This window comes from Dromiciops gliroides, chromosome 6 (assembly GCF_019393635.1).
Source record: "Dromiciops gliroides isolate mDroGli1 chromosome 6, mDroGli1.pri, whole genome shotgun sequence".
Classification (NCBI taxonomy): Eukaryota; Metazoa; Chordata; class Mammalia; order Microbiotheria; family Microbiotheriidae; genus Dromiciops; species Dromiciops gliroides.
The window spans coordinates 222,099,995-222,125,166 of NC_057866.1; the positions used below are offsets into that span (position 1 = coordinate 222,099,995).

Genomic DNA, 25,172 nt, shown 5'->3' on the forward strand with positions numbered 1-25,172 from the left:
CTTCCTGATTCCAAGGCCAGCACTCTATTCACCGTGACACCCCCACACACACACCCCGCAGTTGCCCCTTTATTCCACTTTTAGGAAATATTAAGTAAACTCCATTATGGTACTGCTTGGAACATCTCAGAATTCCATGCAACTATTGGATGAGGTAACTGTTTGATTATAGCTCTCATTTTCAGTAACTTCAAAAACAGATTAAGTGAGAAAAATATGGAAACCAACAGGATTCAAGCCCCAGCTCTCTCTGCCTGCAAATTAGCTGTGTGACCTTGGACAAGTCACTTAGCCTGTGAACCTCATTTCTTCATTTGTAAAATGAGAAGGTGGGACTAGTTGGTCTCTAAGGTCCTTCCAGTTTTAATAGTTCCTGGTTTTATGCATCACTGTTACACATAATAAAACCATTACAAATAGTTGGAGGTTTTGGAGTCTGTTTTGTAACATTTCAACACAAATCCCATGTAATTTTAAAATGGGCAAGCCATGTAATATCGTACAATAGCACTATTAAAATCAGTATTAAGTCAGTCAAGACTGAGATGCAAGGGTCAGAAGCACCGGTAGTTTTGGCTTTCCTGCAGACTAACAGGCAGGTGGGAGCAATTTGGAGGACCAGAGAGCAAGGAGCAAATGTTCTCCCAACCTCTTCCTTTCCCATGCTCCCATTGGTGTGTGTGTAATGTGTATGTGGTATGTGTGTGTGTGTGTGTGTGTGTGTGTGTGTGTGTGGTGTGTGGTGTGCTTGTGCTTTTGCTCACCAGTGTTTTTGCTGCAGTTCCTGAGCACCCCCCACAATTGCTTCATCTGGGGAGGTAATGTTGGGCTGTGTTGGATGTGGTGGTGTATTTACTGTTTCCCCTCCTCCCCACACATCTGCAATTATTGTCTGCAATTTTTCTACCTGAATATAAAGATCACATATGAAAAAAAATCAGTATTAAAATGTAAGAGAGATGGGAAGTTGATCTGATTCACTTAATAGCAAAGCTGTAGAAAGTTACAAAGGAATTTTTAAGTATACTGCTTAAGGAGGAAGGGGAGGGGGGTGGTTAGACTGGGGATTTCAGGAGCTTTCAGAACTTTGGTGCTTCACATTTATACAATTACTTGCATTTTTCATGTAGAGTTCCAATACAGTGACTGAGTAGGAGTCACGAAGACCTGAGTTTGAATATCATCTCAAACACTTACTAGTGTGGGACAAGTCACTTAAACCTTCCCGTTCTCAGTTTCCTGTAAAATGTAAAATAATACCTTGCAGGGTTTTTGCGAGAATCAAGTGAAATAATATGTATGTGTAAAGTGTTTTTCAAACCCATAAAGTTTATAATTATTGCTACAATTGTTATGAATGAATATGAAATCATTATATATTTTGACCAAGGAAGACTAATCTAATGGGCACCATTGTGTTCATTAAAGATGTTTCAAAATTTAGCACTTATCCTGTCCCTTAGCAACCTGGATTTCCAAGTATCACATTTATGTTTGCTGTGTCTACATGAGTACTTTAATCAATTCCAAGAAAGGCTTTGATGCTTTTTTTCCCCCTTATTGATTTACTACTTAAAAATAAAAATTATAGGACAGAAATGCCTTCTAAGTTATTAACTTGGGATGGCATAATGAATGGATGCAGCTAGGTGGCTCAGTGGAGAGCACTAGGCCTGGAGTCAGGAAGACCTGAGTTCAAATCTGACCTCAGATACTCACTATCTGTGTGACCCTGGGCAAGTCACTTAACCTCTGTTTGCCTTCACCCGCTGGAGAAGGAAATGGCAAACTTCTCCAGTATCTTTGGCAAGAAAAGCCCATGGACAGTATTGGTCATGAAGAGTCAGACACTTCTGAATGACTAAGCAATAATAACAAGCATAGGGAATAACGCTAGCCTCCATGGGTAGAGTACTTTGTGGTTATAAAGTACATTCATTTATTTAATTCTGAGCAGAACCCTTTCTGGGTACTGAGGACATACAAAGTTTTGATGACTGTCCCTCCCCTCAGGGAGCTTATCATCTAATCAAGACAAACACAGATAACTCTATATAGTACATGATACCAAGTGGAAAGTGTAGCAAAACACTCTGAAACAGAGTGTTCCTCATGAATGAAGAAAGGACTAAAAAGCAAGTATTAAATGCTTATGTATGCCAATCATTGTGCAAAGTTCTGGGGAAACAAATAGCAAAAGCAATTCTAATGGAGAAAACTAAAAACCTAGAAGAATGTTGGCCAGGGAAGGAAAGGGAAAGCTACAGAGATGGTGAGTGGGACCACTGGGGATTAAGATTGCCACACCCTGTCTGAAAACAATGGCAGAATTCATCTGATTACTGTTCATAGGTTCCAGAATTTGCATGTGTATGCACAATTGTGCCATTGGATAGGAGATTATGGAGGTAGCCTAAAAGTAAACCATGATGAAACTTTCTTGTAGTGTTCTAGGAGAAGCCTGATGGCTACAGTTATCACAATATTATTTTCATTACAAATTTATTTATTTAAATAAAATGGGCATTTTCGTACTTTATATGACTATTAACCTTGTTAGATCTATACACCAGAGCTATGCCTAAACATAGACCTCTTGATTCCCATATTATCAATCTCTAAATGCATGCTTCTTTTACTCTGAAGAGAATAGCATTATGGGCCAGGAGTACCTCAGAAGTTCTCTGGGGTACCTCAAAGAACCTTCTCCTTGAGAAACTAATGCAAAGGACAGACACACCTACAGAGGTAAGTGGCACCTGATTTAGACTGAGTTACCTCCAGGACCACCACCCTTCAATCCAGTTTTCCCCACCCCTCAGGGAGATAAGATTAGGTGTGGCTACTGCTTTTGTGGCAGGAGGAGGAGATCTGGATCTGGAGCCACCCTTCACCCAATTTCCCCCAGCCACCACCAGTGGGGAATGGTTCTCCCCCAATCAGGCAACTTTTCCACCATCAGATGATCACCCCATTGGACCACCATCAGTCTTCTATAAAAGTATCTGCCTGTCCCCTGCTTGAGGAGAAAGGTATCTCAGAGAGCCATGCCTCTGTGCCATGCCTTCTCCCCATGAGAAGACTTCTCTCCTGGTTTCCTTTCCCTAATGCCTAGATAAAATGTTATTTTATTCTAATTGGATTTGTGTGAAAGAGGGTATAATTCTTTAAAGAGGAATTCCTAAGAACCCCTAAACCAAACCCTCATCAATTTTCCCCATAACAGCAGAGATATAGGTTATCCAAAAGAATGGATTATTTATGTGATTGTACATATATAACCTATATCAGATTTCTTGCTGTCTTGGGGAGGGTGGATGGAAGAGAGGGGGGGAGAAATCTTAAAAAAACAAATGTTGAAAATGATCTCTACATGTAACTAGAAAATAATAAAAAACCTTTATGATAAAAAAATATACAAAAACCAAAAAAAAGAATGGATTATTTGTAAGTCATATTTACCTTTGGAATTCAGACATATTAATTCAGAAATGGATACATAAATGTCTACATATATATGTGTATGTATGTATGTATGTATGTATGTATCTGTATAAATACATACATTCATTCATAGGTTTCTAAGACTAGAAAGGACTTCAAAAAATCAACTCCTATCCTTTCATTTTATAAATGAGGCTACCAAGGGTTAGAAAGATTGACTTGTCCATGCAAGAAGTGTCAGGACCAGGATTCAAAACCAGAGCCTCTTATTCCAGATCTCCTACTTTTTTTTTCACTACCTCATGTTTCATCTCACTAGATTCTAGACCTTAAAACTCTGTGTGTATGTGTGTGTGTGTGTGTATTCCATCCATCTGTTTATAAGTCTGATTAAAAATATGGGCCCCTTCTCAGAATAATGTTTTTAAATACCTAAATAAAATATATAGGATTATAAAGGAAGCCACCTATTTTGAAATACAGTTATCAGAATATTAAAAAAGAAGTTCAAAGACCCTGAATTAAAATTCCTTACTCTATTTTTTTTTTGTTTTTGTTTTTTGTGGGGCAATGGGGGTTAAGTGACTTGCCCAGGGTCACACAGCTAGTAAGTGTCAAGTGTCTGAGGCTGGATTTGAACTCAGGTCCTCCTGAATCCAGGGCCAGTGCTTTATACACTGTGCCACCTAGCTGCCCTCTTAAAATCCCTTACTCTAGGTCAAGCTTGTTACAGATATGGAAATCAGGACCCATTTCCAAAAGCCTTGACCACATGTGCGTTCCATTCAAAATACAGATACACATACCTATCTAAAATGGTTTTGCACTTGGTGCTCTGTACCTTCACACAAATTAAACTTGGTCCTCAATTTTCCTATCTAGAAGAAAGAGGGGAGTGTAATTAATAACCTCTGAGGTCCTTTCCAGCTCCAAGTCCTTGATGCTATGATCCAATGACCACACTGCTTCACAGTTAAGTATCTGTTCTTCTCTTTTTTTTCTATTTCATTTAAAAGTAGTAATCTGGATAAAGTTTAATTTGAAATTTAAAACCTGTCATACTTCACTTCCTGGCTGTGTGACTATCAGCAAGTCACCTCTTTTCTCTGGGCCTAAATTTTCTCTTCAATGTTGAATTGATGGTGCTATTGGCTTCGTTTGACATTAAGTGACAGAAAAAGATGAGGTACCCTTACTACACAAGGCCCCCATGTTTGATGTACTGTAATGTGTCACTCATTGAAATGACTAATGTAGTTTTTAAAGATCCCTGAGTAAAGATGCAGAGCTGGGGTTGATAGCAGCAGCAGGAGCTCTCTTCAGTATGCGGCTCATGGGGTCAATCTCAGGCTTTCTTTTGTGCTCCCCTTTCCTTTCATCTCCAAGCATCTACATTTTCTTTAAACTCACTGTTCTTGCAAATTGACTTCCATTTCCCACCTCCACCCCCCCAACTGTTCTACTGTAATTGTTCTCTCAAAGATCACTAATAACTATGATGACAATGATAACGATAACTCCTTAGGTTTGCAAAGCACTTTACAAATATTATCTAATTTGATCCTGATGACCCAATGGGGCTGGGGCTATTATGCCAAATTTTGCAAATGAGGAAACCAAGACTGAGAGACATTCATTAAGTGACTACACCAAGGTTACACAGCTAGCCAGTGTCTGATACAATATTTGAATTCATCATGTCTTCCCAACTCTAATTTTGTTACACTATTCACAATGTCACCTAGCTACCAAACTTAATGGCCTTTTTTCAGTCCTCATCTTCTGCCCAATGTGTAGCATCTGACATAATGGATCATGCCTTTCTTCTCAGAAATTTCTTTCCTTTATCTTTAGTGATGATGCAGTCCATTCTTGCTTTTCCTGCTTCTGTGACTACTCCTATTCTCCATTTCGCTTCTTTTCTTCCTTAGATCAATAAGTGGACATTATTTTGCTTCATGGGAAAACCAAGCTATTTCCAGATTTATTAAGTTGTTCCTCCTACCTCAGTAGTTACTACTCTGTTTGCTAATAATAAGATATTTTAAAATTCTCTAGATGTCCTGTCATGCATTTTTATATCATTTTTCAAAAAGAAGAGATAAAATCCATTGAAGTGTTTTTCCTGGGGTAACAAATGAAGGTATACCTAATTAGCACTTAGATGACATTATTATTATTATTAATTATGCTTGAAAAATTGATATATGGCAGTAATAACAAAGAATGATTTATACTTAATTAAAATATGATCTACCCTTTGCTTAGTTATAAAGTTAAAAAGACCACAATATAATAAGGAAAAACTCGATGGATGACTATACCTCAAATTCTAAAGAAAAAAAAATGAAAAGCAAAGAATAGATATTCTAGTATAGGAAGTGGGAGACTTCAGTTGATTATTTTTTTTATACTGATGATAACAATTTTCTACTTGAGTTTATTCTCAAAATAAATTTCTTTCATATATTTGTTCTGTAAGAACATATTTTCAATTTTTAAATTACCATCATCAGTCTTTCCCCAGAGCACCAAACTCATATCTGAATTGCCCTCTGGCTCTCTCTGCCTTCTCTGTCCTTCAAGGAATTAAAAATATGTCTTACAGTCAACATCTCTCCAAAACCAGGCTTTCCCCAAAACTTTCTCTAAATGAGCTTGCCATCCTCCCAATAACCCAATTCAAAATGTTAATGCCATCTTTGTCCTTTGCCTCATTCATGCATCATATCCAATCACTGACTCCAAGATTGAGAGCTGTAAAAGACCTTGGAGGCAACTGGGCTCTTGTTTTAGGCCTGAGAAAATTGACGCTGAGAAAGGTTAAGTGACTTGCTTGGAGTAACACATCTAATAAAGGTCAGAGGTAAGATTTGAACCCAGGTCTTTCTGACTCCAAGTCCAACTCTACCCACTATGCTAGTTAGCTAACTAATTACTAGCCAACTCCTTTCAATTATATCTCTCTGATATTTCTCACATGTTCTTTCTCCATCTCTCTCCATACATGTATGTGTGTGATTTTATTCTGTAGGCCTGGGTCAGGATGAAATGTGAGACTTGATACATCACATGAGGGACACATCCATGGGAACTATATAAAATACAGGCAATGAGTAGTATACTCTGTTTATCTAAGAACAGCAAGTTTGCAGAGAAGTTTGATCTCAAGGAAACCAAGGAAGAAACTGATTCTGGATGAGCTCAAATGTGATGGAGGTCAAAGGATGAACAAGAGGAAGATAACTGTGCAATTGCAAAAAAAAAAAAAAAAAAGGACGCAGGGGTAGGGTAAAGATGTCCTAATGGGAGGGATTATTATGCCCAAGGTAAGAACATACATTTATGGACCATTACATAAAAGCAGAGGTTATGAAACCGAAGGAGGGCTAGACATTATGGAAGAAGGAAAGAATGAGGTGGTATCTATAATTTATGTGTGTGTTTGAATAGAATTCGATAACGTATAAGTCCCTTCATGTATTGCTAAGAGCTACGGTGGAATCAGGACACTATAACAGATCTACCCAAAGCTGACATCACAAAAGCACTTAGCTTAGCCTTCATGTATCTTGGTAAGCTGTGTAGTGGGTGTGGAACAATGCTATAGAAAGCAGACCGGAAGAAATCTCTCTATGTGATAGAAAGATCAAGCTGAAAATTCAGCTGTATTTTCAGTATACCAGTAGAATTCCTTAGCTAAAAAATTGCTATGGAAAACCATTTTTGCTTTTAAAAAAATAGAGCGTACTTTGGAAAACTAAGCAACAAGGCCCTGATTGATCCATTTTCTAAACCGAAATTTGGATATACTGGGCCTGTATGAAGGAACATTCCCCATTAGTCAAGAAATCTCATCTGTCTTATCTGCTTTTCTCTAAGGTTCATCTTATGTGCTAAAAGGTTGTGGCTTCCTGTTTCTAAGGAACTTTAAAATTTACTGTACCTTTACTCCCTATGTGCTATTCTTAGAATAGTCTCTTAACTATTTCCCTAAGAATGGTGCTACAAACAGAAAATGTGAAATACATTCATTATGGCCACTTAAATTGAGTTGTCAAGAGACGGGTAAGATCAGCATCAACTTTGTATATATTATCATCTAGTGTATCTGTATATGCTAAAAAGAGAGGTCTTTTTTTGTCTCGATGACAGGGAAATGCAATATGAAAACCTGATTCTCAAGATGATTCGTCACATTAAAAAAGATTATGGCTTCCATCTTCTAAGACCAGAAATTCACACACTCAAACACACAACTTCTACACCCACATGCACTTCAGAATAAACAGATTAGTATTAGCCACTCAGATTTAAACATTATGCAAGTTGCTTTAAGCAACAAAAAAGGAAGGAAAAGAAAGGAAAAACAAGGAAAGGTTTCACTGCAAGAATTTCACTCCAAGATTTTCACTCCAAGAATTTCATCTAATGGTACCTGAGTCACTAAGTGCTTCGCCATCAGAAAAGTGGCCTCCAGACTGTTTTAGGGCTATGCAACATACAAGTAGAAATAATAAAGATGATGCCAAATCGCAAAATAACATCCTACACATATCAATCTCCTTTTAGTTAATCATTCTTTTTCTGTTGCTGACAAATTAATAGGGATTGATTGAAAGCAATATGTACGTAGTTCTGTAACAACATATTTTTAGTTATTACTTGATGATTCAATTTAATCTGCTCTTGACTATACAGTTTCAAATGTCTGTCCATGGCTTGATCCAATTTAAAAAATTACCTTTAGGTAGTCTTACTAACTGCATCCAAACACACACACACACAAAACCCCATTCAAAATGGAATGAATTAAATATGGTACATGGTGGTCAATTCTCCAATTTTTATTATCAGAACCCCAGGAATCTAACAGGTAGGAAAAAGAAAATGTTGGTGTCACTTTATAAAAGGAACTGAAAGGGGGATCAAGTGATTTCCTTTTAGGATATGATGTTTCAAATCTCTGTATTTTCCTTACCTATCCAAAGCTATGCTGTTTTAAAGTTAGAGATCACCTAACCATTTCCCCTATAAAAATTTCTACTTTCTTTAATTCAGCGTGACTATTACTTGGATAAGATTTCCCAACAAATAATGGTAGTAATATTTTCTCTTCCTCAAGAGGACTTGATTTTGAAATTATTCCAACTATTATTGACTCATGATCAAGTTCAAGTTTGGATTCATGAATCAGTGATTTTTATTGGACAACTGCATATTTGCCTTTTAGTCTTACATGTATTCTATATGTATATGTCAATAAAGAACAGATTTAATATGTTTAACATGATTGTAATGTATAACCTATATCAGATTGCTTGCTGCTTTCAGGAGGGGAGAGGGAAGGGAAGGTGGGAGAAAAATTTGGAACTCAAAAAATATCTGTACATGAAATTGGAAAACATTTTTTTAAAAAAATCAAATCAAATTAAATTTTTAAAAGAGATTTGAGATTATTCCTTTGATACAAATAATGTCTCTTGAATTGTAAGCATTTAAGTGTACCTCAGAATATAAGTAGATTTCAGGACAATTAAAAGACAATTCCTTATTAAGTTATCATGGTATTTTAATATAACTCCCCTTTGATCTCTATTTTTATTACCCTCTGCTATCTTGGAATTAGAAAAAATAGTGAAGACAACTTAGGGTTAATTAAAATTTGATCAGAATGTTCTTGCTTAGAACATTTTTCTCTATATAATAGAAACAAATGTATTGTTTAAAAAACAAAACAAACTTTTTACAAAACTGGAATGGACTGGGGTCTTAAAGGTCTGACAATCACAACCCCTACAGCAGTTATTTCCCACAAAAATGTTTTTTGTGTATCCATGCTACATGAAGTGAATCATATTTTAAAAGAAAGCTATACTCACCTTCCTCATCAGAAACATCAAGGACCTCGGTCATTGTCTCAGGTACATTTAGCTTGTGTTTCTCAGTAACAGTCTGTAAAAACAGAATCACGAATACTCAAGTTTTGTTTTTGTCAAGGCACATAAAACAGATAAACGTGAAGATTTATCTTCCATAGCCACCATCCAACCACGGAATCAGCCCATCTTTTCTCCATTTGTATTTTGAAGTGTTAATTCTCTTCCCTAAAATCTTTCTGGTTCAAAAAAGATCATCTCCCCCCAATGAAAGAGAAGAAATCTGTCTCTCTAGGTTCCCATTTTAAGAGCATTCTTCAGCACACAGATAGTACACTATGAGAAATTCAAATAATGTTTTAGGACAGTTTAAAAATGAATTAGGTAATGTCTACAGAAGAGTTTAACAAAGTTGCAAGGAACATATGGAATTTATTAAAACTGCCAAACCCTTGGAAATGAAGCTAGGAGAAATGTGAAATGTCTAAACTAAAAAAAGATGTAGGTATTTGGGCAGAGAATATGATGCATCTCTTTGGGGATTAGGAGATCAACAGAAGAGCATCAATCTTTCAAAGTATTTCTTTTCTGCAAGGCTCTGTTACAATGCTCCCTGTCTTGTTATGAATCTATGCCATGGTTTCCAAATCCCCCTGACTTGAATTCTTATGCTTGGTACTTGGGTTTTTCTTAATGAATGTGTGAAAGAAAGTACATTTTTGTCATGTTGTCTGTTATAGTCTGTGATGGTCCAAAGTTGAAAAAACCAGAGCTCCCAGTAACATTTTAAACTCTCTTTGCAAAATGTATACATATGAAAATATATAACTGAGGACCAATAGAGAAAAATTAAATCATAATGATGTCTATGTCTGAGCTTATTTCTTATTTCTCCAATCCTCACTTCTCTTTCCTGTCCACACTATAAACCTGTCCTGCTTTTGCATCTAGGTGGCACAGTGGATAGAGCACCCGCCCTGGAGTCAGGAGAGCCTGAGTTCAAATCTGGCCTCGGACACTTAACACTTACTAGCTGTGTGACCTTGGGCAAGTCACTTAACCCCAATTGCCTCACTAAAACTAAACAAACAAAACAAAAACAATACCTGGGAGGTAGATACTAGTATGATCTCCATTGTACAAATGAGGAAACTGAGGTGACTTGACCAGGGTCTAAAGCCAGATTTGAACTCAGCTCTTCCTGACTCCAAACCCAGTGCTCTATCCACTGTGCTCCCAAGAGGCCTTTATATATACTGACTCTTTAACCACAAACAAAATACTTAGTCAACCAATCCTCTAAAACCTCTCTAAGACTATAAGTTTCAGAGCAAAGGCTGATCTAAACTGATAAGAGAAGTTCCTGATAGGGATGAAATTGAGATCAGGTTTAAAAAAAAGAAAAGAAAAGAAAAAGAAATGCTTTCATGTATTCAATAGTACATAGCAATATTGACTGAAAACCCACTGGGGATGAATTCGGTCTGTTTCACATGCCATGCAGTGTTAAGAATTGTTGGGAGCCAGAAATTCAATTAGTGTTATTCAAAATTAATTTAAATCCGAATTGAAAATGGAGACAGTAACAGCTTCTTTTTGAGATACCTCTAAACTGGCAATTTCCATTTCAGGACAACACTATGACTGAAATGGCAATGACTGTGAAATTTTTCACAGATCTAAACAGTCATGATGCTTTGAGAAAACCATACCCTAAAGTATAAAAGAGCTGTTAAATGAAGCAAATACAACTGTATACTCATCAGCAGACATTGTACATGGTACATAATGAAGAAAGATGTCAGAAATGGTGGTCAAGACTTTTTTGGAATACAGATACTTTTAGACCAGAAGGCTATGTGGGAGCATTCAAGCCTTCTGAAATCCTACTTCCTTTGTTATTCCCAGAAACCACAAACCCTCCACTCTTTTTGGTTGACACTGTGGTGGTGAGGGAAGGGGTTGAGAGAACACTCAGTGTTAGAAAGCTTCATATAGCTCACTGACTTATCACAAATTATAAACTTCTGAAAAATATCCAACAGGTCAAAGGAGTTGTATGCAGTTATGTTTCTATATTTATTGATATTTTAAATAATTAATTAGAATAGCAAATATAGCAGAGTCACCCTTCCTGGTAATTTGTGGAGTTCATATAACACTGACCATGTTCTGTTCTGTATGCTCTATATGCCTTATTTATATACCTGGATACAAATTGTACATAACTCCTCTATTAACTTAAAGATTGTTGCCCCTCTGATACCAATTGTGTGACCACGGACAAGCAAACTTAACCTCTGCAAAACTAAGGCAACTCTCTAAAGTTTATCTATTAGCTCTAAAGTTGATCTATTAAAGTTTATCTATTAGAATTATACATGAGTTTTGATTTAGGTGAGTAGAAAGAATTACCTCATTGACATTTCTGAATCCAAAACTAGCCTATTATAAGCCCCTTGAGGATAAGAACCATGTCTTGTTCATTTTTGTCCAAACATCTCATAGTATTCATGGGAAAACTTTAGCAATGAAATAAAAATATATCTAATTAACTAAGTATAAGTAAAGAAGTCACAAAATTGAAATTAAATTCAATGTCAGAGCATACTGGCCAAATAAATTATTATCAGAGTTTTACACCAACAGCCTTAAATAATTGTAAAACAAGTTACTGTGAAAGCAGGCCTAGTCTTTTTTTGGTCTCAACCGAAGAAACCAATGAAACACTCTCTTTGAAAAGAATCGACAACTTTTTTTTTTTCTGAATAACTATTCATTTGAATAAGTTTAAGCATGTCTTAGAAATGAATTATCTAAATTAAGTATTTCACTATTATTACTCTTACATTTATAATAAATGGACAAGTAAGGTTCTTGGCCAATTTAACACAAACCTATTTAAGGCACTGGGCTAGGTTCTGTGGGGGACAGAGAAATGAACAAGGTGTATTCTGGGGATATCAAGGAACTTATAACCTAGTAGGGAATTTAAGTAAGACATCTCCACAGATAATAATATAGGATGTGATAATATTCATAGGCAGGAGCAATGTTCCCAAAGGATATGGGAACACAGAAATAGTCACTTCTTTCATTTGGGGCTTTGAATCATGCATAGGATTTTGATGATATATGAAGCCCACTTTATCCTTCTGCTAACTGTCCGCTGACCCAACTGAGAGATGCAAGACAACCCAATATACAAAGGGATCTGAACAAAGAGCTTTGAATAAATATCTGGTGGTTTATTGCCACTATAGTATTCTTTAGGGGCTCAGGAGAATTAAGAATTAAGAATTAAGTCATAAATTCAGGTCGTCAACAAATTATGTGACATCTTTGTTCTTTGTTTTGTTATGAAATATTTCCAGAGGCCAGCCAAACTCATGAAGGGCAGGCTCCTACCCTTTGAGAACAAGCCCAAAGTTAGCCATGGGAACAAGTTAGATTGTCTCTCCTCTTTGACACCCCTCAAACAATTATGATGTTCAAAGATCTCAAAGCATAGACCTTAAAGCAAAAGAAATAGATATTCTCTGCCCTAGATTCCCTGAGAAGGAAGAAAAATCAACTAGCACAAGTGAGAGATGGGATGGTTCTTGCTTTGCATTTGCTGTCTTTCTCCCCTAATAATTATGTTACAAACAGACCTGGAGGTTGGCAGCACACTCTCTCCCTGACACCCCATTTTTAGCCCTCTGAGACCTCACTCATCAAGAGAGAATAAATCTTGTTCGGCTCTCTAAGTTTTGTGTGTGGGCTCACGTTCTTTTCCTTCCCTATTGGAATGATGATATACCCACTGGGAGAGGCATTTGCCACCAAATGTAGTAATAAAATGAGTAGGAGACCTTGATAAAATCTTTTCATATTAAGGAAAAATCCTAGGAATCTGAAGAAATAACCCTAATTCAGATGGAGATGCAGTAGAATGGCAGAGATAATGGGAGGGAATGTTCCAGGAATGAGAAAATAATAGAAGATGGGAGAATAGTAAGTAGCAGAATTTGGCTATAGTATAGATGGCAACAAGATGATGGAGATAGGAAGGGAACAAGCATTTATCAAGTGCCTTCTATGTGTCAAGCACTGTGTATGTGCACTTTACAAATATGATCTCATTTGATGCTCTCATTTGATAAACAATTGATAAACTAATTATATTCCAATGGGTCTGTGATAGTGTCCCTCCTGTGATGCCAATTGTCCTCCTAAAATCTGCTGCAACTGTTTAGTTTAATTGGAAATACTACATATTAAAACAATTATTTACCCCAAACTGAGTTACTTGGTGATCACTGTACACAAAACCCAAACTCCATTTAATTTGCTTTAAAATGTATATATCAAATTAAGATAACAAAAGATCTATTTCTTATACACATTTTGTTCTATGTATTTTTTCAAATTTTGCTTTGATAAACTAAACATGTTAAAATGTACTACTTCTCTATTTTTCTTTTCCTCCCCACTACAGCCTTTTAATATTCTTCATGTTTGTCATTTCTGAGGTTGTAATAATATTTCACTGCCTGTATAAAACAACATTTTTCAATCATCTCCAAGTCCTTGGATAGGTTAGTTGCTTTGGGTATCTTGCTATTATCAACAATGCTATATAATATTAGTATCTATAATAGCATCAATACTACGATAAAATCTTTTCATACAGATGAGTTGTTTTTTGCCTTCAATAAGATCCTTAAGTCTTAGCCCTAGAAGAGTATCACTGAATCAGTGTGTGAAGAACATCTTGCCTTCTAAAAACATCTTTTGCATCTTTTCAAAAGTAGTAGCTAGGGTCTGGCAGCGTGTTTCCATTGTTGTATATGCTTTCACTGAACATCCATAGGGACTATTGTGCTTTGTTAACCATTTACTTAAACACTTCGATGACTTGTTTTTTTCATTGGCAGATACCCCATCCACCCAAGTATTTATGAATCATGTACTATATTCCAGGCACCAGGCTAAAGCACTGGAAATACCGAGGGAAAATCACAGACCCTTCCCCTCAAGAAGCTTACATTCTAATAGGAGAGAAGCACAAATTGCCATTTATGACTTAAGGAAAAAAAATCTTTGGTTAAAAATAATTCAACCTCCTATGGCCAGTCTGGTGACAAGCCTTTCTGAACTGGGCTATGCTGAGACTTGTAGAACAGATATACAATTCATCATGAGGCCTGGCCTTGACACCTCTTCTGTTTGGTAGAATAGCTTTAGCTTATGCTCTGCTGGTACAGGCTTTGAGCACCCAGGGTTGAGCACCGGATAAAATTCAATAGCAAATGACCTAGTCTTCCATGTACTATAAAGCCCTATTCAAAGGTGGCATCCAGGCTTAAAGTCAACCCTGTATTCTTGTGGGATATGAATATAAAGTCCATGAAGCATCCTGGAAGGACTTTGATGACGGATCCATGATGGATTGTTGGTCTGGGTAAGAAACAACAGAGAGCCTGGAAAAACAAGAATACCCAAAAGGAATGTGTCGGCATTCTTTTAACAATATCTTATAATCTCCAAAATCAGGAACGTCAGATTCATTTTTTACTCCACAATGGTGTATATTTGGAAACAATTAAGTGAATATTGTGTGTGGGTATAGAGTGTTACCTTAATCACTTCTTTAGGACAGTTAGGTGGCTCAGTAGATAGAGTGCTGGGTCTGAAGTCAGGAAGACCTGAGTTCAAATCTGACCTCAGACACTAGCTGTGTGACAAGTCACTTGATCCTGTTTGCCTCAGTTTCCTTGTCTGTAAAATGATCTGGAGAAGGAAATAGCAAACTGCTCCAGTGTCTTTGAAAACCTTAAATGGGTTCATGAAGAATCTGAAACAATTGAAAAGACTGAACAACGACAAATTCTATCTAATTAGATTTTGGGGACTGGTGTTAATTTTCATTTACCCTTTGGATGTTCTGATATGGAAATGACAGTCGTGGTGCTCAATTTTTGCTTAAGATACTTGATGATCTAAGATAGCAAAATAAACCTGAGAGGAATCTCAGAGTTATGTGGGAGAACTACGGGACTTTTGGGGGTGGAGTACAGGACAAGAGTACAACTGCATTGAATTAATGTGGCATAGTAAAGAGCTGTCTGCAGTTAGCAGAGTTTCCCAGAAGATCTGGGTTCAAGCCTACTTCTAATGCATATGGACCACAGGCAAGTCACTTAACCTCTAAGAATCCAGCCTAAGGTGTGGATTATACATTGCAGAGCAGTTATCAATCTGCACTGGTTTAGGGAATTTCCAATGAAATTGCACACAGACACATGTATGTACTTACACAAGTACATGAAAATACATGTACACAAACAGACCCCAAAAACCTCTTCTAAAAAGCCCCCAAACCCTATACTACTAATAAGGCTGGTGTGGGCGAATGCACTTTGTAAACTTGAGAGTGATATACAAGTTGGAATTCTCATCATTATCCGTGGAAAATCAGTTTGATTTTAGGTAGTATTGGGACAATCTCCAGCAGAATCGGTGAAATGTAATTAAATTTGTGATTGAGTGGAGAAAGTAGTGATTACACAATCCTACCTAGAGAGATGAGGGAAAAGCAAAGAGCTGAGTCCAGTGCTAGAGGGGAAACCCATATTCCTATTCCCTTTTTTCTGTCTCTTCCCAGAACAAGAAAAGTAATGGAAATAAGGAAAGGGAAAAATGGTGATTTCCCTTCCTTCACTGCCATTCTGTTTTTAATTATGGTTTGATTAGATGTTGACAGAAGCAGAAAGAAAGAAAAACTAAACATAACAGGTGGGAACAGCTCATTTTGATAAGTTTGAGTATCCAGTGGTTTAATGTGAAAAATGATTTTTAATTCAGCCCCACACCTTGGTAGGTGGCATAGTGGATAATGGTCTTGGAGTCAGGAAGACTAGAGTTCAAATCCAGTCCCAGAGACTTCATAGCTGTGTAACCCTTGGCAACTCAGTGAACCTCAGTTTATTTAGCTGTTAAATGGGGGTAATAACAGCACCTACCTCTCAGGATTGTTGTGAGGATCAAATGAAAGTGCTTAGTACAGTGCCTGGCATGTAATAGGTATGTATAAATGTTTGTTCCCTTCCCTACACCACCCACCATATCCCCAACCTAAATGCAAGATGTGATGCTCCCTACATAAGCCTAAAGCAGAAATAGATAGGCAGGGCAGAGAAGATAAGCACAGAAGACTTGATTAAGAGCAGTTTTAATGTAAGTGGAACCACATTTCTCTCTGGGAGGCTACCAGATGACTTGTTTAGAATGCTATTTGATCCAATTTTAAGCATAGTTTCCTATATTCCTTTTTAAATAATGTGCTGCAACTGATATCTTCTTTCTAATATCTCTTGGGAACCAGTTGTGTAAGGCATATACTTACATTAGAATAATAGCTTGTTTTCTCAGAAAACAAGAAGCTCCCTGCAAAAGTAGTAGATATTGGACATCTCTGCCCTCCCCACTTCCTTCCCTCTTCAACCCCTCACCCCAACTAAAAGACTCCAAACCCACCATCTAATGGTGACTCCGTCAACCTACACATATGTAATCACTTCTTCCCAGAGAGGTCTTGTGATGTTTATGGCTACAATCATTCATACATTCAAACAAATTATTTATCAACAAGTATTTCTTAAATGATCACTGTGTGATAGGTAACAACAGAGCAGCTGAAGATTATCTTGTGAAACTGGAAATCTTGTCAGTAAAGACTTTTTTTTTTAATTTCATACATTATTTCTAGAAAGTCAGCTAAAGTTTAGTATATATGCAGAAATTTAGTGAAAGGATTTCCCAAGAAGAGAAATCAATAAAGTAAGACAAGTCACTATGACTCGGTGTTATTTGGCCAAGCATCTATTGTATTAGATGCAAAAACCCATTTTCCTTATTTTTTTAGGCACAATCATCTGAAAAAATTAAAACTGGAATTTTTTAAGGTAATTATTAAATGGGCACAATTTCAGTTTTCCCTCTTTTAAAAATACTGCCATGCATTTGCCAAAAGTATTAAAGCTTCTTCTTGGGAAACAAACTGTAATATTCTCCCCAGTCTAAACTCAGCATGTGTACTTGAAATTCATTAATAAATCATAGCCTACTCTTCTTAAAATTATATGTCAACCAGTTGTATTCCATCTTCCTCAATGTATATCAACAGGGACTCAGCGTCAAGATGTAAGAGGAAAAATTCCTTTCCTTTTCCTCATTTCTCTCAGAACTGAGTGTTCCAAAAATCTGCATGCATCACTCCAGGCTGTGAGCATTTACTAGAAACTTGTTCAAAATTTTCTTAGTTAGTTTACAATCTTACTGTCCTGGTGGGCCATTAAATATCTTAGGGCTGTTCTACTTTTTTGTAATGCATTGTTAAAAAAATAAATCAAATAGTTTTTGTTCTGAAAGTTCAAGTTTCAAGGTTAAAAAAAGAGGTCAATAAACAAATGAGCACAAACTCTAACAGCATTTCAGCTTTTGGTTGGGAGGTCCTTCTTTGGAGGACTTCTTCCCTTCAGCTGTGCTACAACTGAACTGTTATATTACTTACAAAAACCAACACATTAGGACTCATTCTCCCATGCCCTCCTTTACTCTTCTACAGACTGTCTCTAGAATGTCAACTACTTGCCCTGAACTAAACGGATTCAAATGTTAACCATTGTTTTTTGTCCAAGAGACAACAGGTTTATTTATTCAAAATAATCAAAACAAAGAGGAAATACATATGGAGTCAAGAGACGATCACTTCATCCCCCAGTGAAATGCAAGAAATTTGTTTTAAAGTTAATTTAAACTAATATAATATTTAATAATATGAAGGGAAGGAAAGAAGAATTTTTTGATGATTAGTAAAAACAAAAGCAATTGAATGCACTTGAGCAAAGCTAGCTTTCAAAAAACTAGCCTATCCTCTCACCCTCAAACCGCCCCCCCACCCCGTGGCACCTGGCATAGCACCCCTGGGAGTCTGCTGTGATATGGCTATGCCACTTTACCAACTGTAGGTGTCATGCAGCAAGAGCACAAGGGAGAAAGACCAAAGGATAAAAAACAGAACAAGAAACTAGGTATTAACACACACACACACACACTCTCACACACACACTTGCAAAAGCATCATATTTTCACATTTGTGTGGCTATAAATTAATTATGAACTGTTACTACTTGTGTGGAACTTTGATTGGCCTCAATTACTTCCACGTGGGTTCTAAAAGTATGATGAGGAAAAATGTTATTAAAAAAGAAAGAAAAAGCTCAAATCCCCAGGGGCCTCAGGAATTATGAATTCCGATTCCCAGTCGCTGTGATTTCATGTATACTCACCGTTGTGGTGGTGGTGACCTCCTCAGTTACAACCTTCAGCGTATCGACCACAGAGATGTATCCCAGACGTTTAGCAATTGCTAGGGCAGTGTTGCCATTCTGAAGAGAAAGAGAGAAAGAGAGGGAGAAGTGAGAGGGCGGACTGTGATGTGAGCCAATGAGATCACCCGCAGCTCTGCATGAGCCAGCATTTCCATCCAAAACAAGGCACAGCTTAGGAAAATCACTGGTTTTTACCATTACATCTGAATCTGTCTTTGTAACTTCTTTAGACTAGAGTCCCAGTCACCATGGGAACACAACATGCTTACATCTGCCTGCTATTTCTAATAAAAAAAAAAAGTATTCTAATGCTTTAACCCTGAAGTTGTCAAGAATCTCTTACAAATAATGTGTCATGACCACAGGAACGCCTGGTAAATTTAAGGGAGAGAAACTTAGCACGTGGGAAGTTAACTTTTTCATTAGATATTACAACATCTGTTGTAGGTCCGATGTTGCCCCCGGGAATACAGTGAAATCCTTAGATACAGCTGTGCTGTGCTGAGAGCTCACCATGCAAATAACAAATACAAAGAATGCAGTCTGAACCACTAGGGATTCTAGCCTAATGGCAGAGGTTCATTTACATTTTAAATGGTTCCTTTGGCAATGGGACTTTGTCTTAAGACTTGCAACTGAAACTGAGCGACCTTAAGCAGCTCTCCTTGTTAGAAAGACCAGAAGAGAGATGCTTTCCCACATCTGATAACCAGCTGTAAGCAAAGCACATTCAGTATGACCCAATGAAAGACTCACTCTCCAGAGAGGAGGTGATGGAGTCCTTCAAACTGTTCTCCAACAGGCAAAAAACTCCCACTTAACTCACTATGACTTCAGTAATGGCTTTCTTTGGCAGCTCAACTTTGCTGGGAATTTGGTCTGCTTTACAATGATGACTTGAGGCACAACTATGGAAGGAGCCAACCTGGATGGGCCAGGGAGGATGAACAGGGGTGAGCAGGGGTGCCTAAGCTTAGTGACACGGACCCCTGTGACAGTCCGCTGAAGCCTACAGACCCACTCACAAAAGATTTTTTTTTTTAATTCATAGAACTACAAAGGAAACCATTTATATTAGAATACAGCTACCAAAACCAAAACCAAACAGAACAAAACAGTTCATGGACAACAGATTAAGAATTCCTGATCTTGACACAATTATTTCCTACTTACAGCAGTTATAGCATTTGGCTTGGCCCCATGCTGGAGAAGTACATTGATGATGTGAGTGTGGCCTTGTTGAGCAGCTTGATGCAAAGGGGTGTAACCATTCTGGTGGTTGAGGTAACCGGTTTGAAGAGAAGGGGGAAAAGAGTATTAACATTCATTTTGTATTTTGAAAAAAAATCTTCTTTACACTGAGACGATTAGGGATGCTTTATTTCTACTCAGCAATCCATAATTCTCAGCAGTACCAGCCCCCTCATACCGTATGGCCTAGTAAATAAAGTAGAACAGACTGTCTTTTTAAACAGTAAGATTCACAGTCTCTAAATATTTGCCCCCGATTGTCAACAGAGAAGAGAGTGATGAGCAGAAGCTTGTAAAACGCAAAGGGAATAAGGCAGTTATTTGTGTGGTTTCCTCCCTCCCTCATCCTGCCCCACTGCCCCAGTGCCCTCCCCCATTCCTCTTTGGGGAAAAAAAGAGTAGAAATTGTCAGCTGAGGACCACAGATCATCAAAGATCCAGCTGTGTTCGTTGCCTTTTCTAATCATTGCCACAAGATTTATAACAAATTTTGAGTCTAGTTCCAAAGATTCACATATTCAGTGCCAGTGAATCTGGGTCTCATATCAAAGGCACTGGCCAAAAAAAAAAAAAAAAGTCAAGTTATACAACAGTCATTTAATTGGTATGGGAATGATGGGTATTCAGTTTGGAACAGTTTTCCAAGGCAGTGCTATTTACAACATGAAGACAAGACTTTCAGGAAGATGAGTGCCCAGGTCTGTGTGCTCTGTGCTGCTCCCTTATTAATGTTGGTATTTCTGGAATGGCCTTGAAGCTAACCCAGCTTTGATTCATCTACAATAGATGTTCTGGAACTGGGGGAACAGTCAATTCAGATGTCCACATGTCATCGTATATTACTCTTGATTTGGGTAATATCTGAATCTTGCCAGCGTGGGTGGGAGGGGATGATTCTTCAGAAAGCTTTCAAAACTTAAACCCTGGCATGTAAAATGGTAGAAGCCAGAAGGAATAAGAGGTACCCTTAGAATGATTATCTGCCTTGCCTGTTATAGGTGTCAAAGTCTAAGAATGATAATCCTAAACCTAACTCCCATTTGGGGAAGAAATTGTGGTACAATGCACTGTCTCTGAACTCAGGGACCTGGATTTGAATCCTATCTCTGATGTTGACAGCATGACCTTAATCTCCCTGTGCTTTTTGATGAATCATGAGGCCACAGTTTTTGAGCTAGAATGGATCTTAGAGTCCACTGAGTCCAAACCCCTCATTTTACAGAGGAGGGCATTGTAAACAGGAGAAGTTAAGGGACTTGCCCAAGGTCACACAGCTAGTAAATGTCTAATACAAAATTTGAACTCAGATCTTCCTGACTCTCAACTCTGGTGCTCAATCCATGGTGCTACCTGTGTGGCCTCTGAGGCTCTTTTTAGTTCTATAGTTATAATTCTATAATCTTGATCTCCTAACTATTGTCACTATTACCTGTATTCATATATCCTTATTCTTTCTATATACATGCAGCTAGGTAGTGCCATAGCACACAGAGCACCAGGCCTGGAGTCAGGAACACAAGTTCAAATCCAGCTTCAGACACTCACTAGTTCTGTGTCTCTGGGCTTAAACCCTGTCTGCCTAAGTTTTCTCAACAGTAAAATGTTGATAATAATAACAACTACCTCCCAGGATTGTTGTGAGAATGAAAATAAGATAATAATTATAAAGCTATTATATGTTGTATGTCTAGATAGTTACCTGCTAATTTCTGTATTTAGCATAAATGAGTGCCTGCCTATCTGTGTGTCCTTTGGCATGGACTGATATGTGACACTGGCACTGTGGTTAAGAGATGAGGTGCAGATGCCACATGACATATAGTTATAGCATGGAGGTGAGGAGAGAGGAAAGGCGAGAGCGATAACAATGTGTTAAAGTGCTATGTATGTTTACAAGGATACAGTATGTTATCTTGTTACAGTATCATGTGCCTACTTCTTTTCATACAATATTCACTTAAAAATGTCTGTTGAATTAAAATGAATGTGTGCATTGGGGGCAGCTAGGTGGCACAGAGGATAAAGCACTGACTGGCCCTGGATTCAGGAGGACCTGAGTTCAAATCTGCCCTTAAATGCAGGTATCTTTCATACATGTGTTTGCTTTTTATGTGTGTGTGTGTGTGCGTATGTATATATATATATATATATATACATATATAGACATATAAATATATATTCTCTACATATATTTTTCTAATATACATTCTTTTACATATATGTCTCCTTATATGCCCTTGTCTATAAATTTACCATAAAAAGAGTCTGATGTCTCTTGGCTATATCTCTGATATCTTTAAGCAATAAAGCTTAAGATTTTTAGGACAACCTGTATTTTACTCTTTAGGGGCACAGAGTGGGCAGGGGTAAACAGGGTACTAATGAAAAGATTGGAGGATTTAGAACTAGATGCCAACCTTATAGACCTTAACTCCCTCATTTTACAGATGAGAAAAAAAAAAGATCTAGGCCTTAGTTAAATGACTTGCCCAAGGTCACACAGTTGATAGGAATTTGAATCCAGGTCTTTTGAGTCCAAATCTATTTATCTGTTTACTAACATTGCAAAGAATCATAGCTATAGAGACAGAAGAGATTTCAGAGATGATCTAGTCCAATCTGTTTTGGATCAAATGGTGAGAAGCTGGGTGGTTAACAGGTGAGGCAAGTGGTACATGAGAGGTGACAAAAAGAACCTGGTCAGATTGCTTCTTCATATTTTCCCTAGTATGAGCTCATCAGCAGAAATCTCATCATCATGAGATTGCTTCAGTTCAGGTGCTCAACATTCCTTAATACCCTTAGCTGCCTTTCCTCTCTGATTGGAAGGCTGGATGGTAGAGCACAAAACTCTCCCCAAAGCCTCCCTTCGTAAAGGGTTCAGAATTTGTAGTTGTCTCAATGAATAAACATTTAATAATCACCTACTTAGGGCAGTTAGGTTGTGCAGTGGATAGAGCACTGGACCTGGAATCAGGAAGACATCTTCTTGCCTTCAAATCTGGCCTCAGATACTTACTAGCTGTGTGACCCTGGGCAAGTCACTTAACCCTGTTTCCCTCAGTTTCCTCATCTATAAAATGAGCTGGAGAAGAAAATGGCAAACTGCTCCAGGGTCTTTGCCAAGAAAACCCCAAAAGGGGTCATGAAAAGTCAGACATGACTGAAAAATGATTGAACACAGAAGCACGGAGTTATGCGCCAAGAAATGCTATAAGAACCAAAAGACCGTCCCTCCCCTCAAGAAGTTTACAATCTAATGAGGGAGATCACATACAAACAAATTTATAAAAAGCTAACTATATACAAGATAATTAGGAAAAAATTAAAAGAGTGAAAGCACTAATATCAAGAAGGTTTGGAGAATGTGTCAGTAAAAAATGGGACTTTAGCTGAGACTAAAAGGAAACTGCTTGGTTTTGGCTCCATCATGCCCCTGTGCCACATACCCTCTGGCACCATTACCTACCCCCCAACACCTTTTCAGCTTCCTTTTGTGTATTAATGTCTCCATTAGACTGTAAACTCCTTGAAGACAAGGATTATCTTTTTTTTCTCTCACACTAACCCTGGGAGGTAGTGTGAGGGAAATTATTTATTATATTGTTCAAGAAAAATCATTATACTGTTTAAACCCAACCTTGTCTGATTAAAGGTCCAAACCCATAATGTTCTTGACTCCATTAACTCTCTAGGAATGCTAGAGATAGCTATAAGGTATTTTTGGTTCTCCCATGTCTTAGATCTACTCAAAGAATTCTTGTTTGGGTTACCACAACCACCACTTGTGATGGGTCCACCCTATTTTGGGCTTCACACAGACTTTATTGAACTTTTCCAGTTATTCATATCTATATCTAAATCTAACTTATTTTCAAGTTGTCCTCTCGGTAACTACTTAAGTGTGTGCATTTATCTGTGTGGGCACCCTTGTCTGAATCCTATATAATGTAAACCTTCCAGGGGGTTGGCGAGGGGGAGGAGGAGCCATACCTCTTTTCTGATTCGCTCTCCACCAAATGAACTGATAAATTTCTTTCTAAAACTATTTCAGATCTTGGGGTTTGTTATCATGAGCAACAGTAGGCATACAAATACAGGATGTCCCAAAAGCTTTGATAGCTTAAAAATTCTTGAATACTTTTTGGGATACTCTCTATCATATTACCTTAATCTTCTGAACACAGATCAGTTAGCTCACCAGAGCCTGTTTCCTAGTCAGCAAAATGGGAATAATAATACCTACACCTACGACCTCACTTCCTGAACCTTAATGTCCTCAGACTTCCATCTCCTCCCCAAGTAAAAACTGGTATCTGTGGAGCTGGGTGGAACTATACTTCAGTTCTAAGGGTGACTCAAGAACTAGGGTAAATCATCTTAGTTTTTTAGGCTGAGACCCTATTTACAGCAGCTAAGCAGAATAAATCCTTTTAAATAAATACACACACACACACACACACACACACACACACAAGGAAGCTAGGTGGTGCAGTGGATAGAGCACCAGTCCTGGAGTCAGGAGGACCTGATTCTCAGATTCTTACTACCTGTGTGACCCTGGGCAAGTCACTTAACCCCAACTGCCACCACCACAAAAAATAAAATGATGGCTTCAAAGAACAAATTATAGAATCAACAAATAATTATTTAAAAAATAGTGCTCTATAAATGAAAGCTATTTTATTATTGCTTGTTTTTATTAATATTATTAATTTATTATTATTATTGATATTTATTGTCAATATTATTTATTAATTTCATTGATATTACTTATCATTTTATCAATACACTATTAGGTTCCAAATAGGATGATGATGTTGATAATTTTAGTTCAAATTTTTCAGAGCAGTTCTGAAATTTCCTCATCTGAGGAAAAGATCATTGTTAATCATTTTAATTGTTTTTAATGTCTAATGTTTTCAGTATATATTACACTGTCCTAGGAACTTCTTCAGTATGCTTGGTTCACAGGTTAAAAGGAAAAAAGTCTCACTATTCATTATGTAATCTCTAATACTCCTATGATGTTAGATTTAGACAAACTTGATTCTGCCTCTTATTCGTTTGATGGGATGCTGCAATTCTCTTGGTTGAGACTCCAATAAGACCAAAAAGGTCTTCAAAAGTGCCATTATGTCAAGAATGTTTGATGAAAATACATGTGACTTTGCGAAACTAACTAAATAAATAAATGCAACCCCCCTAAAAAAAAAAGAGC

General features: G+C 37.4%; 1 protein-coding gene across 1 annotated transcript in view; it reads right to left on the reverse strand.

Annotated features, from left to right (window-relative positions):
- The window catches only part of ANK2 (ankyrin 2), a 340,193-nt gene that overhangs the window by 87,087 nt on the left and 227,934 nt on the right, over positions 1 to 25,172 (reverse strand). The window contains 3 exon segments of the mRNA XM_043969828.1: positions 9,327 to 9,399; positions 18,659 to 18,757; positions 19,874 to 19,972. Of these exon segments, the coding sequence (XP_043825763.1) occupies positions 9,327 to 9,399; positions 18,659 to 18,757; positions 19,874 to 19,972 (271 nt within the window).